Source organism: Melospiza melodia, chromosome 19, assembly GCF_035770615.1.
Source record: "Melospiza melodia melodia isolate bMelMel2 chromosome 19, bMelMel2.pri, whole genome shotgun sequence".
Lineage (NCBI taxonomy): Eukaryota > Metazoa > Chordata > Aves > Passeriformes > Passerellidae > Melospiza > Melospiza melodia.
Window position 1 is genome coordinate 9,571,958 of NC_086212.1, and position 18,582 is coordinate 9,590,539.

An 18,582-nucleotide genomic window follows, 5' to 3' on the forward strand; every position below is an offset into this window, starting at 1 on the left:
CAAGCCAGGAAGTTTCAAGGTGTCATGCCAGGGAGAGGGCCCAGGACTCACTTTTGGTCTGGGCCCACCTTTGCTGCTTCAGGGATGAACTGACACGTGTCTCACACATCCAGGGTGCAGCTCTTGCTCAAGGGGATCCCAGAGCTCTGTGGTATTGTAATCAATCTCCATGGTATTGCTATAAAGAACAGCAAGCTGGCAGCTTGCTAGTGGGGGTCAGGCACCATCAGAGCTTTAGCACTGATCTGTTCAATACCTCTTTCTCTGGAGGAATTCAAAACCCATCCAGACAACTTCCTGTGTCACCTGCTTTAGGTGACTCTGACTTTGAAGGGAGGCAGGACGATCTCCAAGCCCTTTAACCCTACCAATTCTGTGAGTCTGTGATCATGCCCTCAGTGACTCAGCCTGCCCCAGGACAGAGTGCAGCTGGAGATGAGTGCTGGGAATTCTGGTTCCCAAGACCTGCCTGTGCATCCCGAGGCCACACGTAGCAGCATATCCCCGTGCTTCCACACGATCGGCAGCTCCACCGGGGCAGGACACGGCCGCTCCTCACCAGCACAGTCAGGGCCGTGTCTGAAGCAGCGCCTGGCCAGGGCTGTGCAGGCGGCTGTGCATGGAAGCTCTCCCTCTGCCAGGAACCAGCTGGAGGGAGCGACAGCGCTCAGCAGCAGCTCCCGGGGGATGCGCTGCCCTCGCACAGTGTGCGAGTGCCATCTACAGGGGGTCCAGCCGGGCCCCCCAAAGCATCCATCCCCTCGCCACTGGTAACTGCTGTCCAGACCCCAAGGCCGTGTGAGGGGCAGAGCCCCGGTTTATCCAGGGAGCTTTTATCGAGTTTATCCAGCAGTTTATCCAGCACTGTTCCCAGGGCTCAGCACAGCCATGGACAACAGTCACAGTCACGGTATGGTTTGGGGTGAAAGGGGCCTGTAAAGCTCATCTTGTTCCAACCCCCTCTCACGGGCAGGGACACCTTCCACTATCCCAGGCTGCTCCAAGCGCCATCCAACCTGGCCATGAACACTTCCAGGGATCCAGGGGCAGCTTCTCTGGGCACTCTGTCCAGTGCTGTCACCACCCTCACAGGGAAGAATTTATTTCCAATATCCCGTCTGACCCTGCCCTCAGTCAGTGTGAAGCCGTTCCCCCTTGCTCTGCTACTCCAGGCCCTTGTCCAAAGCCTCCCTCCATCTCTCTTGGAGCCCCTTTAGGCATGGGAAGGAGCTTTAAAGGTCTGCCCGGAGCCTTCTCTTCTCCAGGCTGAACCCCGCAGCTCTCAGCCTGTCTCCACTGCAGAGTTGCTCATTATCTCGGTGGCCTCCTCCGGAGCCGCAGCAGCACTCTGGGACACGGCTGTTCCTGCCGTGCCGTGACACAGCCCCGCGGGTGGGGACAGGGACCGGGGGTCCCTCAGCCCCGGCTCCGCTCCGAGCCCCCTGCGCGGGGCGAACCGCAGCCCCCACAGCGCCCCCGGCGGCCGGGCGGCACCGCACGGGACGGCCGCGGGGCACGCTGGGAGATGGAGTCCCACCCGTGGGCTGCGCTCCGGCAGACGGCGGGTGGAGCTGGGTCCCGAGGACTACAACTACCGTCGTGCCCCGCGTGCGCCCGCCCTGACTGCGGCACCGGGGGCTGAGGTGGGCACCGGGCACCGACCGCAGCTCCCCCCGCCCGGACCCCCGTCCGGCCCCGGCACCGATCCCGGGGAGCGGCGAGATGGGCGGGGAGGACGAGATCGTGCGCATTGCCAGGCGCCTGGACAAGATGGTGGCCAAGAAGAACGCGGTGAGTGGCGGCGGCAGGGCCCCCGCAGCCCGGTTGGCGTGGGGAGCCGCCCCCTGCCCCGGGCTCTTGTCTGGCGGACGCGCCCCCTCCTTTCCGCAGGATCCCCTCCTCGCTGCCGCGCTGGTGGACCCCCGCCTCTCCCTCGGTGCCCGTTGTCAGGAGCCTCCCTCCCCCCAGACCCCATTTTGGGAGCCTCTCTTCCAGTGCCGCCCTGTTCGTTACATCGTGCTGCAGCAGACTCTCCCCCCTTTAAAGTGGGGTTCCCTCCCGCAGGCCCCGTCGCCCTCTCTTGTCCCCATCCTTTGCGGAGGTGTGGGATCCACCCACTGCCACTTATTGGGCGGGCAGCCCTATGTGCCCCCTTGGGTGCTGTGGCACTCTCCAGTCCCCATACCCCAGGCCTCCGGCATCCCCAGCCCGCATCTCAGCCCTCCGGGGCTCACCCTGTGCTGCCTGCCCGGTGTTCCCTCCTGGAGAGCATCCCCAGCCCTGCTCCCCTGTCCCGCTGGGAGCCCTTTGGAAGGGGAGTCCCCACCGGCTCGGGGTCCGGTTTGCCCTCGGGGAAAGCCCCGGTGCTGATGGATTTGCTTCCTGCGTCTCCATCCCGCACCGGCACCACTGTCGCTGTCACTGCCGTGGCCTCTGGAGTGTGCAGGGCTGGGCAAGCTGCTGTCTGCACTTGGGGACTCTGGCAGGGTGTGCTGTGACCCGTGTGACAGCCTGGGGGGACAGGAGCCGGTGCTTTCCAGCTTAATGGGATATATCAGGGCTTGTAGGAACAGTGTCATGCGGGTGCTAAGGCAGAAAGCTGACAAGGGTTTGTGATGGAGGTAGGCTGTACATCTGTGTTTGGGGTGGGGGACAGGGATTTTGGGGCTGGGAGTGGGAGATGATGGCTGAGGAGTGGGAGGGATTAGAGGAGTGTGGTACTCGTGTGGTGGGATGCTGGGTGCAGTTATCACATGAACTTTTGGATGTTGGACTGACCTTGCCAGCTGTGGGTAGGGCGGGCGCTGTCACTTGTGTCACTGTTGGAACAGCCCAGGGAAGTATGTTAGGGCTAAAGCACAGCCTGTGATGTCTGTTCTCGCTGGTGGCAAGTTTTCAGCATCAGTGTTGAAATAGGAAAGGAACAACTTAGCAGAATTTGCTTCCAGCTTCATTGGGAAAGAGGCAGCTTCTACAGGAGGAGTATGCAACATTTCCTCTTGGCTGGCATTTGAGACAGTGATGAATTGCAGCATGTTGTGTGTTGGCTAATCTTAGAACTCTTCCTGCAGGACAGTTTGCTGGAGTACCTGCTTGTTGCTCTGTTTTTTTCGTGGATCCTCATCAGCTGCCATTGTGGCAAATGGCTCCATTTGGAGTCAGACTGGGTCACTTTGGGTGTTCAGGGCTGGAGGAACAGGAAAGTGTGGAACTGCCTGGGGGGCAAGTCAGTCATTCTGGGTACAATAAATTGTATGCACACTGAAAGCTTTGACTCTGCTTTGATTTGAGCAACTGTTCTGTAGGGTGGATTGCAGCTGGATTGCTTCCTGGCATGAGTTGGAAGCAGCCCTTCTGCATAGAGAGGATGGGATGTGAGGACAGGGCTGGCTCCCCTACAATGGTGGCTGTGCAGGCCTTGTGCTGCAACTGGGCTTGGAGTGGTTGGTGTTGTAAATGAGCTGCTAAATGTGAACACTGGACGCCTTGTTTGAGGGAAGGGGGTTGGGAGGAAAGAGCCAGCTGAATGGAGACAGGCCTAGGCCAGGCTGGGATGTGCTAGAGTGATTTCCAGTTCTCTGAGTGACTGCCAGTTTTAGGTATCTATAGATTCCTCATCAGATGTTTCATGGTCCTGGGTTCTGGGATGTAGAGATGATGTAAGGAGACTTCACAGAGCAAGTTTCAAGTGACCAGCTCTTCAGCATCACAGCTTGTTGGCTTTGCTCCTGGTCTCTCTTTTCTCCTGAGCAGAGTGAGGTATTTATATGAAAACTAGGAAACAGATACATCTTCTGTTTTCCCCATTCCAATGATTCAGGTGCCTTCAGGTTGCAGGATCTACTGTCTGTGTGGAACATTACCCAGCAGTGCATTTGCTGATGTTTCAGGGAATGCTTGTTGGTGTTCTTCCCTTTGAATTCAACTTTCTGTGTCTATTCCCAAACTGTTGAACTTCTTTAATAAAAGCTGAGGCACTCATTCTCTTTCTCTTTTCCTCTCCAGGAAGGTGCAATGGATTTACTGAAAGAACTGAAAAGTATGCCTATGACTTTGGATTTACTGCAGGTGAGTTGCACAGTTATGGTAAAAAGCTTGAGTTTACATCTGGATGAGTTCAAAATGTTGTCTATATAAACTTAATAGATTTCCTCACACTTCTCGTTTCATCCAAAGAATGAAAATAAACATTAAATCCAACAAAATAGTGCAGAAGTTGGGTTTTGAATTGGCAGTTAAAGAGCTCTGGGTCACCATGTGTGTAACTGCTCAAATCTTGTTTGTAGGCTGCAAAAAGAGGAATGACTGGGTTAAAGTAGCAAACACAGAGGGCAGTCGTGGGAGAAGTTCTTTGTAATGTTGATATTTAGGACATTGGGGAGGAGTGAGCAGAATTACAGTTTGGAGTTTGTGATGCATCTTGGAGTTTTTCACTCTAAGCTTGAATGTCACTCACAAGTGTGCAGGGAAGGGATTTGTGGGGATTGGACGTGTTTTCTCTTCAGCTGTGCAAGCTGGAGGGTGCACCTTGCTCTTCCAGAATTGTAAGGGTCACAGAATCATTCTGCAAGCCTTTGGATGCTCCTGTTTTGGTTATGGCTTTGACTTAGTTGTGGTTATTTGAGATTTCAGTTAATAATATTGAGTGTGTTCTGGAGTGGTTCACCGGGGTGTTCCCTTGCAGTCCACCCGCATTGGGATGTCGGTGAACGCACTGAGGAAGCAGAGCACAGATGAAGAAGTGATATCACTTGCCAAATCCCTCATCAAATCTTGGAAGAAACTTCTAGGTAAGGAAATCAGCATGTTCCTGTCAGATTCAGCTTGTGAACAAGCTGCCTTCAGTGGGAGGCTGAGTTTTTTGGGAGAGCTTATCTCTTGATCTGAATAAACATTCTAGCAAATCAGCCTTTACAATTCCACCCTCTCTGTCTTTCGAGTTTTGTGTCCTATCATGCATCCCTCTAGATTTAGCTCCTGTTTAGCCAGCTCATCATTGGAAGAGCACTGAAAGCTTCAGGACTATTAACTTATACCTCATCACATAATAATTAGCAATGTTATTTGTGCTCTGAACCCTCTGCTCCCACTTGGTGCTCTGCATGGCATTAGCACTATGTGTGCTGTCAGCAGCTCAGGAAGGGAAATGCTGGAATGGAATTTGGGGTGGTGAGTTGGAAAAGGATCTGAGTTCACCATCTTGTAGATAAACTCACATGGACCATTTCCAGCTGGGGAGGCTTTCCCTGTTATGGGCTCTCATTTCTTGCCAGGCTGGATGAGTGTTAAAAGGGCTCTTTTCCTGTCCTGGATTGTTACCTCCTTGTTAGATTGGGTGTGTATTGGCTAGACTCAGACAATTTACCTCTGGGTCAAAATTGTTCTACAGTGTCAAGAAGGTAATTTCCAGGTTTGTGCTGTTGGCTTTCAGCAGCACTTGGGAATCAGAAGAAGTTCCACAAGGACCAGCCTATACTGGCCTTTCAGCTGGTGTTGGCTGGAAATTCTGCTTTTAGTTGTGCTTGAGAGAACTTGATCTAATCCCTGATCAGCAGCTTCTGAAAGAAACTTTTGTGAAGAGACTTGTCTTGTGAGGAAGCTTATCTCCCAGGCAGGGAAGCTGATTGCTCTCTAGTTTGGTGAGGAAAGCTTTTGTTTGAATCAGTTTCTACTTGGAGACAAGGAAAAGGTCTGTTGGGAAGCAGGAAGGCCATAAAGGCATTTTCTCCTGATTCTTTTTGGGAGAATAGTAACTTCAGGCCAACAGTGGGTAGTGTGAAAACACTGAGGAGTATAGACAGGGCTGCAGCATAAAGACCAGTTCTGAACTTACTCCTTTTTTGAACATAGATGCTTCTGAGGAAAAAAATGAGGACAAAAAGAAAAGCCTGTCTTTGCCAACATCTTCCTCCAGGGAGACTGGTAACTCAAGAGACCAAAGGTAATACTTCCCTTTTACCAAAGATGTCACTGTTAGAGAATAAGTTTTACTTTACTTTAATTTTTATTTTTAAGTGTCTGAGTCAGGAATTTTGTGTAGTTAAATTTCTGGTCAGAGATGCTGGAAGTGCTTCTTGATCTGTGTGGTGTTAATAATTAACTATAATGCAGAAATGCACATCTAAAAATACAGTGGCTTCAGTGAGTTTTTAAATTTTACTCATATTTTATTTAAAGTTTTTTACTCTTGGTTATATGTTGCTTTTTCTAGTAGTAGAACATTCCCCTATTCTTTTAAAGCTGCGTTTTTATGCATTTTTGTTTATTTCTAACTTTAAACTCCTTAGAATGAAGATTATTTTTTGCCTTTGCAGTGGATGGGATTGATTGGTACATTACTAAAGTAAAACTTCCATTTCTTTGTCCTTGACAAATGCCAGCAGAAGTGCCCTTTTCCCTGGGCTGATGTCCCCCAGCTGGCAGGTCAGCTGCATGCTTGCTCCTTGCCATGCCTTGGATGCTGCATCCTGTTTCCACTGCCTGTGACTGCAGTTGTTGAGTGCAGACAGTGATCAAAGGGGAGGGGAAAAATGGGATTTAAAGCTTTCTTCTAGAAATTTCTCCCAGCCTCAGATCCCAGAAGGGTGTGTGCTTCCTAGATTTGGCTCTTAAGTGATTTAGCCAATTTCCCAAGTTTGACAGAAGATTTAGAGCATTCAGGCTGTGGTCCTGCTGGCTTGCAGGATTTTCCATGTTTGCAGCCTTTGTTTGTCACTTTCTTGTCACTTCTTTGGTTTTGCTCAGCTCTCTCAGGGTTTGGCACTTCAGGGTGAGCCTTTGCAGCTTGATCCAGAGCTGCTGATGGAGAGAAGGCTGCTGATGCTCCATGACTTTAAATGATTGGTATCTTTGGTTATTTCCTTCCATAAAATGGCAAAAAAGGATTTGCTAAGTGCAATGAAAGGACTTGGAGAACTTCACAGCCAGGATGGAGTTCAGCGATGCAGTGCAGAGTGGGAGCCAGATCTGTGTGTATCTGTGTGGGATTTCACTCAGAAGAGGATCTTGGCTGTAGACACAGGGGCAAAACCTCTCCTTGCTGCCTCCCTTCTTTGTCCCTTATCATGGGTTATGTGGGGAGGAGCTGTCTGTCTTGTGCTGGTGATGTTCCCTTGTGCTGCAGATACTGCAGTTTGATGGGGGTTTTTAATCCTTGGTGCTTTTTACATGTATTCAACCTCCATCTTCTGACTAGCAAAGCATCCCCTTGGCTCTGAAGGATGAGCAGAAGCCAGTGGATTAGTGTAGCCTAGACCAGGAGCAAGGGCCAGCTCCTGGTGTTAGTCTGTTGAGCCAGGCTCTCTTCCAGAGATAGGAATGTTTTTTCTCCAGTCCTGCAAAATAAACTACTAATCTGCCTTAAAAGAATAATAACTTATTGGCAGAGGAGAGTTTCTTTTCTTTGAAGCAGAGACTGCAGTGGAGTCAGACTGGTTGCTCAGCGTGTGATAGCTGGTTCAGATGAGGCTGCTGTCAAGACACCAAAGAAATCAGTTTGTATTCAGATATTTCAGCCTCTTAGTCTGTTAGATTTTGGCTATGCCTTCCATTTTGGTCAGGGAAAAATATTTGACTAACTCTTAGCCTGAAACTCATGTTGCTTTCTGGAGCACAGATGTAGAAATCCCTGTGTAGTGACTGGAGCTATCACTGCAAGACCTGAAGGCTCTGAGCCAGCCAGTGTGGAGCTGGCACCTGTGAATTTAGATGCTGCATTACTCTAATCCAAAGCATATTCTGTTGTGCTGCAGAGTTTCAGACCCATAGTGTAGTGCATTTTAATGGGCTGTGTCTAATGTTTCTGTCTCTGGCAGCATGAGGTTTTCCTTTTCCAGGATTCTCTAAACTGCCTTTATTAGGAGGTTTTGGATCTGTGGCCTGAACTTAGCTCTTCTGTGGCATTTTCTTCCAGTGCAGCCCTGAGATCTGTTTGCAATCCCTGGCTGCTGCTTTGCCACCATTTTGTTCCAGCACAGCCTTGTTTTATGTATAAACTTTTGCTGCCTGGATAGATTTACAAGCTCTTTCTTATGTTTAACAGGAACAGTGTGAACCACAAGGATTTCCTGAAATAAGTCTTCTAGGTGTGTTTGAACTCTATTTCCCAACAATTCTATTTATAAACTAACCTCTAAACCTTAATAAATAATTTTCTGTCTTTGGAATGGCTGAGAAGTCTGTTTCATCTAATTCTTGATCTCAGTGCATGGTTGGTGTGTGTGTGCAGGCAAATGTATCTTTCCTCAGCAGCTAACAGAGGTGGGACTACCATGCATCTTGTTGAGCTTTTTTCAAGGAATAAATATCTAAATATTCAATTGCAGTGAAAACCTCCCTGAAAATCAAATATTACCTCTGCAAATACAGGTTTGAAGGCCTGTGTTTGAGGACTCATTGTAGTGAAGGTTGATGTTCTGAGTTCACACTGAGGTCACTGAGTTCACACACAGCATTTTGCTCTGGGAAACCTTTGTTTGTTGATTGAAAAATGATACAAAATTTAAATCTGGAAGAGCTCTCAGGAAACTTCTCCTGCAGCCCTTTCTCAGCACATCACAACCTCTGCCCAAGCTGTCCCTCACAGGCTTTGTTCAAGCTCTTTGACAGCCCTAGAAAACCTTAGGGTAAGACATTGTCACAGCTGCTCTTGGCAGTATTTCCAATTCATAACTCACCTTTACAGTTTAAAACTTGTAAGTTTAAAACTTGCTCTCAATCAAAACCTGTCTTACAAAACTCATTTCTACACCCTTCTGTGGATTTTTTCCTACCATCCTCCTTTGTAAGGAATTTCAGGACTTGTCTCCTTTAAGTTTCTCTTGCCACAAACCACCCATATTCCTTCAGTCCTTCCTCTTACTGTAAGTATGCTTTGCCTTTGTCCTTTGGGAAGTCTAATTTTTCCAAACTGTTTTATGTAACATGAGAAGCTGTGATTTTTTAGATGGGTTATTCCTGAATTATGGGTTATTCCTTAGTGTATGCTCTGGTATATACACCCCCTTGAGTGGTGCCTGTGATTTGTGTGTAGCTTCTTAAGCACAAAAGTACCTGGTGGCAGTTTCTACATTCCAGATGGGAGAAAATCATCATCTAATGGATTATTTACAGGCTAAGTTGTTTCTTCTTTTTGTAACACGTGCAGTGTAAATCCTATTGAATGTTTTGAGCTGCTTGGACACAAATCTGTTCTTTAATAAGATCCTGCAGTGCTGACCAGTAAAACCAGCTGGTAAAAAGGGGTTTTATTCAGCTACTGGTCAGTAAAACACAGTGAGCTGACAGTACAATCTCCCTCACAGAGTGCATCATCTCATTCATATAAGCAAGAAATCAAAGTTCTGTTTTGTTTTGATGTGAACCATTTGCTGAAGCTTCACTGATGGATGCTTCTGAAAAGGGCTTGGTGAGGTTCTGAACTGAGAAAATCTGGTAGCCCCAGTGATGATCTGTGGGATTTGGGCCAGACTGGATATGACCTTAGTCACAGGATAAGTCCCAAAGTTGTCTGGCTCGGTTTGTGTGGCAGCAGATTCAGAAGGTTTCCAGCTTAGTGCTGTTTTGTTGTGGGCTGACTAATCCCTTCCGGGACAGTGTAGTGGAAGTGCTTGTTCATAACAAATTTATTTTTGATGGCAAAGAACTGGCAGTAGTGACCCAGCTTAACAAAATTTGTCAAGCCACTTGGATCTTCAAGAAGATGTTGCTGGCATGCCATGGGTGGAGTATTGAGGTTTCTTTTTTTCCCTTTCCCTCTCTTTGTGCAATAATGGTACCAGGCATTTTACAGCCAAATCACCAAAGCCAGAGCAATCTCTGCTGAAAAAAAAATTGCTGTTCTGCTGCCTAGATTTAGGGGGGAGAACAAAGCTCTAGAAAATCATCTGTGATTCATACTAACCCAGATCTTTTACCAGCAGTATTTGCAGGGCTGACTAACACCATGTGCAGATGTTAGGCTTTCTGTGTGCACAGCCAGCTGAGCTGCTCATTGAGGTTCCTTCTCTGCATGCAGACCCTGCAGCAGTGACTCAGCCTGCCCACATCATGTGCTGATTGTGCAGGCAGGTCTTCATCCTGCTCCCCTGGCAGGTGACCTGACTGAGTCAGCCACAGCAGGCAGGTGTTTGCATTCCCTTGCCTGTGCCCATGACTGCCTGCAGGTAGAAATGGAGTTATTTTTGAGAGCAAAGCAGTATTTCTTAGTCCTGTGCTAGGCTGGCCCCTGTATGAGCTGTGTGTGGTTGTGTAGGGTTGCTCTTCTGTGAGATGAGTAATCAGTCGTGCTCAGATTACAGGAAAAAGGAAGAACCTTTTATGTGCTACACTTTGTTGTTGTTTTTTAAATATCAAAGCTGAAGGAGCCTTTTTTTTTGTTGTTTTTCTTAGCACAGCTCCTTCTTCTGGAGCTTTCTGCTTGCTTTCTGCTGAGAGCAGTGATAGGCCTGGTGTCCTGCAAAGTTAAAGAGGAAAGAAGTACCATGAATCTGCTCTGCAGTGCCAAACTGAGAGTGCTGATGGTCTCAGATATCCTGAGTGTATTTGGGTTACTGGTGGTGTTCAACAGTGATGTTTTCACTTGATGCCCAGTGGTGCAGCAGCTGATGTGTGTTGAATAACACAAGATTGTTCATGGATTAAACCTCTGCTGGCAGCCAGCAGTGTCCACAGGAGAGCTGTGTCTGGGCTGAGGGCGTTGGCTGCCGTGCTGTGCTCTGTGCTGGTTTGGGACAATGACTTTGCACTGTGTTCTGACTGGTTCTGTATTGTGATTAACAGGATGCTTGGCCACATACCTGCTGCTTCCTTCTCTGCTCTCAGTGGCCCAAACTGAGACATTCTGACAGGTGAAATTTTTCTTTTAGCTCCACCAAAAGGCAGGAGCCTCCAAAGACTCCGACCACCCCCAAAATCACCACCTTCCCTCCGGCCCCCGTCACGTGCGACGCTGTGCGCAACAAATGCAGGGAGATGCTGACAGCAGCTCTGCAGGCTGATGGTGAGTGCTGGGGGAAGCTCTGCAGTGCCTCAAGTGCTTCACAGCTCCTGGACCATTCTCACTGAGACTCTCAGTGCCAGCTCAGCTTAGACATTGTTGTAGAGCAGCTTAGACATTGTTCTAGAGCAGCCTTGTCAGAGGATTATTGCCAGCAGCTCAGTCTAGCCACTGGTCACCCCTTTGATGAACTGGCTGCTGTTGCAGCTTTTTCAGACTCTTATACAGGGACCAGGCTTGAGCTGGAGGCATGACAACGTGCAAAGCAATGGCTGTTAAGAACACAGGGTTTGTCACACAGGGTTGCAACATGGGGTGGTCTGTGAGTTTAATCAGGGTGTGCAGGGATTTGCTTCACTTTCTGATTGCTATTAAGTGAAGCTGTCTTCCCTGTCACCCTTGGGACACAAAGTGAAGCTGTAACTCAGTACATGGACTTTGTAGGGATGGTGCTTATGCCAGTCAGCATCTGCTATAAGACTCTGCTGCCTTTGCAGACAGGAGCCCCTTAAATATTGTGGTCCTCTGGATCTGGGGTGGAACAGATCCCTCTTGCATTCAGACTGTACCATCTCAAGTGAGAGGCAGGTACTCAGCATGTCTGGAAATTTGAGCATCTGGTTGTGTCCACATTGCAGATCACTTAAAAAAAATGGGATCTAAGCACTGCAGAGTCTTATTAATTTGGAGCCAAGGAATGTAGATGACAGATGGAGAAGTTCATGAGGTCTTTATTTCTAGCCTTCCAATGCATGTCTTTGTATGCTGCATTAAATGCTTTGCACAGCTCTTAGAAAAACCCTTTCCATATGAAATCTGGGAAAGAGTTCCCTTGAGCCTTTCCCTAAGCTCAGCTGTGCCCTACCTTCCTTCCTTTATGGTATTTATCATACTGGCTGTCCTAATCCATGGCAGTTATGCACTCTGTATGATGCTGCTTAACTGGTGTGTGGGGGAAGAGGGGAGGAGTAGACAGTCCTGAGGTGAGATGAGAAAGGAAGGCTTGATCCCAATGCTGCACACCTCCAGGCCTCCCAGATGGCTGGTCTGAGTAGAGTTACTTACTGAGGTGAATAGCTGATGAGACTCAATCCCTGCCTATATACATTTGATTTCAATTGTATGAAAAATATATTGGAAAACTAATAAGTTCTTAGGCTGTTGTTAGCTTTGTCTCTTGCAGTCCATATCCTAGAGAGGGACAGGGCACAGACTGGCTAGATTAATCCATTTTCATCACTGCCCTTTTCCAAAGGGTCAGAGAGTAGCAAGAGCAAAGGGCAAGATGCCATTTGATGGGAAGAGCATGTGAATCAAACCAGCAAGCTGTCCAGATGTGTAGCTCAGAAATAGTGAGCCTGGGGAGCCCTGGTGTGGTTGGAAGGCTCTGAGCTCCTGTTTGTGCTGTCTTACAGACGACTACATCGCCATCGGTGCCGACTGCGAGCACATAGCAGCCCAGATTGAAGAGTATATCCTTGCTGTACTGTGCTTCCTGCATGCCTCCAGCAAGAAATCCATGTGCTCAAAGGAAAAATGGGACTCTCTGTGCATAAATGTTCTGCTGCAGCTTGTCAGGGGTCTGGGTCTACTAAGGAACTACCAGTGTGGAATTGGAGCTCAGAGACTGTAATCCCTTGTTTGTCCTTCCCATCAGGGTGTTGTTTCCTGCTTTTGATTCTGCTTCCAAATACATGCAACTTCCCCGGGCTCCCTGTTGAGGAGAGTGTGCTGATCTAGACAAAAGCAATGGAAAGGATGGAGCAGTGAGGTTCAAGTTGCATGGTGGTGTGAGATAAGCCTTATGTGAGGAGTTGGCTTGATTTAGGAACTGTGGGGTTGGAGGTGCAGCTGGGCTCTCTCAGTGGAGGGGTTTGTGGCTGCCTTGCTGAGAGAAAGGGAAGGTTGTCGAACCTGAGCATAGCTGAATATTTCCAGCACAGTGAAAAAGCCCAAGCTGGAAGCCCCTGGAGTTTGGGATTGTATAAACCTGCTCTCAAATCCAGCACTGACCTGGCAGAGCAGATGCTGCTGTTGTGTCCCAGCACCTCCATCCTGGCAGTGGGTGACAGTCCCTGCTCTTTGTGGGTGGCTGGGAAGTGCTTGATGCCTCTGGGTTGGTTGCAGGCTCCTTGACTGCCCTCACGCATCTACCAGGATGTCAAGAACACTGACATGAAATACAAAAACCGCGTGAGGAGCCGCATCTCCAACCTGAAGGACTCCAAAAATCCTGAGCTGAAAAAGAACGTGCTGTGTGGGGCCATCACCCCTGAGCAGATCGCTGTGATGACCTCGGAGGTGAGGGAGCCTGGGGACCAGGGTTTGCTTCTCACAGGGGATGTCCTGAGGCTTAGCTGGGCTGCTTCAGGGTTGCAGTTTTCTCAGTAGCTGCTGTCAGAATGCATGGAGTGAGCTTGCAGTGGGGTTTGCAGTGTGGAGAGTGGTTTGTTGGGTCTTCACATCATCCCAGGGCCCTGGGTATGAACCAGAAACCAGAATTGGAAAAGGCTTTCTGTGTTAATGCCCATCTGTCAGGCTGCCTTGTCCTGTTGGCTGTTTCCACTGTAGTGGGTGTGGTGGTGAAACTGGGCAGATGTGATTTTATTGCCTTTTTTTTTTTTTCTTTTTTCTTTCTTTTTTTTCCTTCTGAAAGGAAATGGCCAGTAATGAGCTGAAAGAGATCAGGAAAGCCATGACAAAAGAAGCAATCCGGGAGCATCAGATGGCCAAGACAGGAGGGACACAGACTGACCTCTTCACCTGTGGGAAATGCAAGAAGAAGAACTGCACCTACACCCAGGTTGGTTTTCCTGCTCCTGTCTTGGCCTCTGCACAGGCCATGATCCGTCATGGTCACGAGCTTGCACTGCTCTGTGACAGGCCCTGCAGCACAACACAAATTTTGCTACTGGTAGAGAGAAAACACTCATGGCTGTCTAAAATGTACTTCTGCACATGTTTCTGTGAGCTTGTGTAAATTTTGGCTCACTTGAACAAGAGCAGGAGTTGTGCAGCACTGAGGAAGCTTTCAAAAGTTCAGCAGTGCTCTACACTGAAAGCAGGTGCTGGGAATGCTGGGATTCAGACAAGAAAGGAGTGGGTAGTGTAGAGGAGAGGCTGCAGAAACTGACTCAGACATGTTGATGGTATTAAAAGTACAAATTAAGAATATAGATTACCTGCAGCTGGATGAGTCCCAACTTATTTAAAATCAAATAGCATGAAATTTGTGAAACAAAAAGAATAAATGAAGCTGTGATGTGAGCAGACAGAGGATTTTTCTTCCTCGTGGCCAGCTGTTGGAAGCCTTGTGCATTACCAGTGCTTTTTAGCTCCCATGTTTGTGCCAGGCATCTGGAGATAAATGTGCCTTTGCTGTGAGTCAGTGGTTTAGAATGTGCAGATACCCAAAAATGCACCAGCAGCCACCAGATTGCTGCTGAGTGACTGCGCACAAACTGCGTGTGCAAGTGCCGGCTGAGACTCCTGCATCTGCTTGGACTTGACATACAAACACATGGAAAGAGAAGGAGATCCAGGAGTCTGACCAGGGAGTTTCCTTTGGCTCAGCAGCAGTCTTACATCCCACAGGCTGGCTCAGGCGAGGGGCCTCGTTCTGCCAGTGCTCCCAGTAAGCATTCCTGGGCTGTCCCAGCACACTCCCAGCACTGTCTCCACCTGGAGTGGACTGGAGTTTGAGTGCCTGGAATTTGAACAGGAGACAGCAGTGTCCCCTAAATAGCAATATCAGGAGGCTTTCTGTACTTTGTTTCCTAGTGAAATCACTAGTGGGTGATGGGATGTAAGTCTCAAGTACATGCACTGGCATTTATGAACATGTTGGAAGCAGACAGTAAAGGGGGAGAATTACAGAATTCAGCTATCCAGCATTCTTGTAAAAATGGTTAATTTGCATCATGCAAATACTGTGACTCTTGCACATGGGGTAATTACACACATAGATCACCATAATCACCCCTCAGCACAGTTCTGCCTGACTGGTATGGCAGTACCAGTGTTTTCAGTCTAGATCTGCCTTGTGGTATTCAAATGCCACGAAAATCTGGTTTTTACTAAAGTATGTGTTTCTGGCAAGAGCCAGTCAGAGGCAGCAATCACATCTGGGTTAAATATCAGAGTTCCTTAATGGCTCAAACACAAACCAGACTGGAACTGTGCAGAACCTGGTAACCCGGAGTGTGTTCCTGTGAGGCCACGACGTTGGACTGCTCTGTAAATGGAAATGACTGGAGTGCTTTTTTAATGCCTTTGTGCTTGGGACTGAGGGGTTTGTCATGGCAGTGCTGGCAACATCCCTTCCTGGGGGACAGTTTGGGGAGGGGAGGGATTGGCTGTGCATGTCCACTTCCAGTGTCACCTGCAAGAAATGGACAGCAGATTGGGTGAAGAGGGAAATACACTGTCCCAAAACTTGTCACTGAGGTAATGTCAGGATGAAGGTGGTCATGATGTGTGTATGTGTGTAACACAACCACCAGACTGATTGTATTGGAAACCTCCTTTTGCCATCCCAAACCTTGGTCTCTCATTGATTTTGTGAGCTGAGCACCAACCCCTGGAGGCCAGAGGGACAGGGCCATGTGTGATGCTCAGCTCTCACCTCCCTTCTGTCCCCGCAGGTGCAGACCCGCAGCTCCGATGAGCCCATGACCACCTTCGTCGTGTGCAATGAGTGTGGGAATCGCTGGAAGGTAGCACACCAGGGCTATTACTGGCACTGAGGGGTGGTGGGGGCTGTTCCCAGCATGCTGCAGGCACTTGCCTGCTGCTCAGAGGTGTTTGCCAAACCCTCTAGAGAGTGATCTTCCCTCTCAGCACAGAGGCAAGTACTCCTGGGTTCATCCCTGCAGACCAGCTGGGGTCAAGTCTCATTTCCACATTCCCTGCTCTCTTCTCATGTCCCTTCTTCCATAACCAGCTTCACAGTGCTTTCCATGCTGCCTCTGAGGGTAGTGGTGATGATGTTCAGGATTTCAGAATGGCTCTTTCATGCTGTGCACAGAGCTCAGGGGTGAGCAGAAATGATGCCACTACAAAGTGCCAAAGAGCCACAGCGAGAGATTCACATGGGAGCTCCCTTTGCCCCCCTGCTCCTGAGAACTCCCAAGCCCTTGCCAGCTTCTGAAACAAGCCCACACCTGGATCCTTACCTTCTTAGCAGTGAGGTTTCTAATGGGGTTTGAACTCCCTTCTCTTGCAGTTCTGCTGACACGTGCCAAGGCCCAGAGCGGCAGCCAAACGCAGACCCGAGCGCAGCCTCCGCACGCCGGCTCCCATGGCAGTTGTGTTTTGTGTCCCAGTGAGTTTGCATTGTCACACGCTGAGAGCAGCAGCAGGGAGGCCTGGGCCTCGCAGAGAGCCACAGCCATGGGCTGACAGGTTGGCAGGAGAGCTCACTAAACACACCCAGTCATTACTTTCTCATCTAAGCGAGTACGGTCACTTTCTCTTCAAAACTAATATTAAACATTTTTGTCAGTTTCTGACTTTTATTTCAACTGTGTGCGAAGCACTTTGTTTTTCCAGCATGGGAACTTGACAGGCGGTCCATGTCCAGGTGGATGAGGACTGAATAAAGCCTGGAGCAGCAGAAAGTGAGATGTGACTTGCAGGCACACCCTTGGTGTGTGAAGGCTTGTTTCTGTCACCTCATGGAATCTCAATCACTGGGCCACGGCCTGGGGCAGCTGGGTGGGCAGTACTATTGACAGGGAACAGCTTTTGGGGCAGAGATCAGATGTTGCTTTCCATCTTGGCAGCATTCACTGGATTTTGCACTGATTCCTTTTCATCTTGAGCCTTTAAATGCCAACAGCATTGGCTACTGCAAAGATCAGAATGTACTGCCCAGGTTGTAACAGACTGAGAGTAGGGTGACACCAGCCACAGTAAATCCCACCCCAAACTGTTCAAAGTGAGTGCCAGGCACTTTCCTGTTTGTGCTCTGCTTGTAGCTTGACAGCTGAGAAACAGCCTGGAGTTTCAGAGGGGCTTGCTGGAGAGGCTCAGGAGAAGGGAAAATGCTGCAAATACAGGAATTTTTCCAGAGGCTTGGATCTGGACAAGGTAAGGGCTAGAGGGATGGGTGGGAGCTGTTGGCACTTAGCTGTGGAATTGGAGGAGGTTTGAAGTGAGCTCAGAGCTGGTGCTTGGAAGGGGTCAGATAAGGAAAGGATCCTGTAGCAAAGCCAGCCCCAGGTGCCACATCTGCAGATGGGACCCTGTGAAGGAGAGATACAAAATGAGGCTCCTTCTGGGAGCTAACTAAAACCTGGTGGGGAAATTCCATCTGAGCTCACAACAGCTTTCAGCCAGACTTAAAATCCCTCCTCTTTCCTTTTCATAGCCTTTAGCTGGGGTGATGCAGCACTTGGGGGACCCCAGCAAGCTCTGTGGGTCTGAGGCTGCCAAGGAGCAGTGCTGTGCCCTCCAGCTCTTGTGCTGACGGGCAGGGCAGGAGCAGTCACATCTCATGGCATTGCTTCCCTCTTCCAGAGTGAAAAACAAGTATTTCCACTGGCTTCCCAGCATGCCAGACAGCAGACATTGAGCAGAGACCTCGGAGATGTTTGGAGAGGAGTAAGCAGCCACATGAAAGCAGCGGAAAACGTGCTCCCAGCCCCTTTGAGGGCTGTGCTGCTCCGGAGGCAGGGATCCCACCAGCATCCTTCGCTCAGGGCTTTCACTTTACAGGGTGCAGCCAAGTCTCCCAAGAAGGAAAATATTCAAAGACGCTGACAACTCCTTTAAGCCTCACGAGTCTTGTGGTGAATGGGATTATTCAAGCCAGGCTTGGGAGGGAGCAGTGTCCTCGCAGTGCTGCTGAAAAAGCTTCAGGATCTAAAACCCACGCTGACCAGAGCACTGGCTCGTGTGCTGGGAAAGGGAGCCAGCTCTTCACCAGTGCCTCTTGCCTTTCTTCTTGTGTTCCTGTGAGGAGCAGAGCTGAGCTTGTGTACAGCCTTCTGACAATCCTGAATTAGGTACCAAGAGTCCCAAGCGGGAGTTTGGGAAAACTACCATGTCATTTTACCGCTCCATTTTCCAGGAGAGCCAGGGAGGGGAAGCACACTGGATAAAAAGGTGTTTCAGAAGTAAAGATTTGCTTGTAAGGTGTTTAAAAGGGAGTGGGAGCAAGAGAAAAACTAGATTATCTTGTGGCAGTGGGGTCTTCCCTGTGCTGAGATCTCTGTGGTGTGTGGAGGGATTCTGACCCCCAGCCATGCTCTTGAACAGCTTCAGGGATGTTCAACCTCCAACCCTCAGGCTGGGGCCACATTTGAGAGTATTTCCCTTACTCACAGAATGAACCCAGAACTAAAACTTGCCCTGTGCAGGGTGGGGATGCTGTAAGGTTGCAGACTGGGGAAAAACCTGCCAATAATAACAATACCGACATTCCTAATAAACCATTGCTGGTCTCTCTCAAAAATACATTTTTTGAACTGTATTTCCAGCTTGGCAAAGAAAACTAAATTTACTGACATGAATTTCCACACAGTCACGCCATGAGGAAGGAAGGAAACAAAAACAACAACAAAAAAAAAAGCTGAAAGAATTGG

General features: G+C 49.0%; 1 protein-coding gene across 2 annotated transcripts; it reads left to right on the plus strand.

Moving 5' to 3' along the window:
- The first annotated feature begins 1,605 nt into the window (after nucleotides 1-1,605).
- Nucleotides 1,606-16,518, plus strand: TCEA2 (transcription elongation factor A2). 2 transcript variants are annotated; one of them, XM_063172462.1, is made up of 10 exons: nucleotides 1,606-1,791; nucleotides 4,006-4,068; nucleotides 4,685-4,790; nucleotides 5,851-5,941; nucleotides 10,866-10,999; nucleotides 12,412-12,468; nucleotides 13,143-13,297; nucleotides 13,653-13,799; nucleotides 15,640-15,711; nucleotides 16,221-16,518. In XM_063172462.1, the coding sequence occupies exons 1-10, from the start codon at nucleotides 1,723-1,725 to the stop codon at nucleotides 16,227-16,229; spliced, it is 903 nt and encodes a 300-aa protein (XP_063028532.1). In that variant the 5' UTR covers nucleotides 1,606-1,722; the 3' UTR covers nucleotides 16,230-16,518. The 2 variants fall into 2 exon arrangements, with proteins under 2 accessions (XP_063028532.1, XP_063028531.1); XM_063172461.1 differs by lacking the exon at nucleotides 16,221-16,518 and having other exon boundaries at nucleotides 15,640-15,756.
- The last annotated feature ends 2,064 nt before the right edge of the window (nucleotides 16,519-18,582 follow it).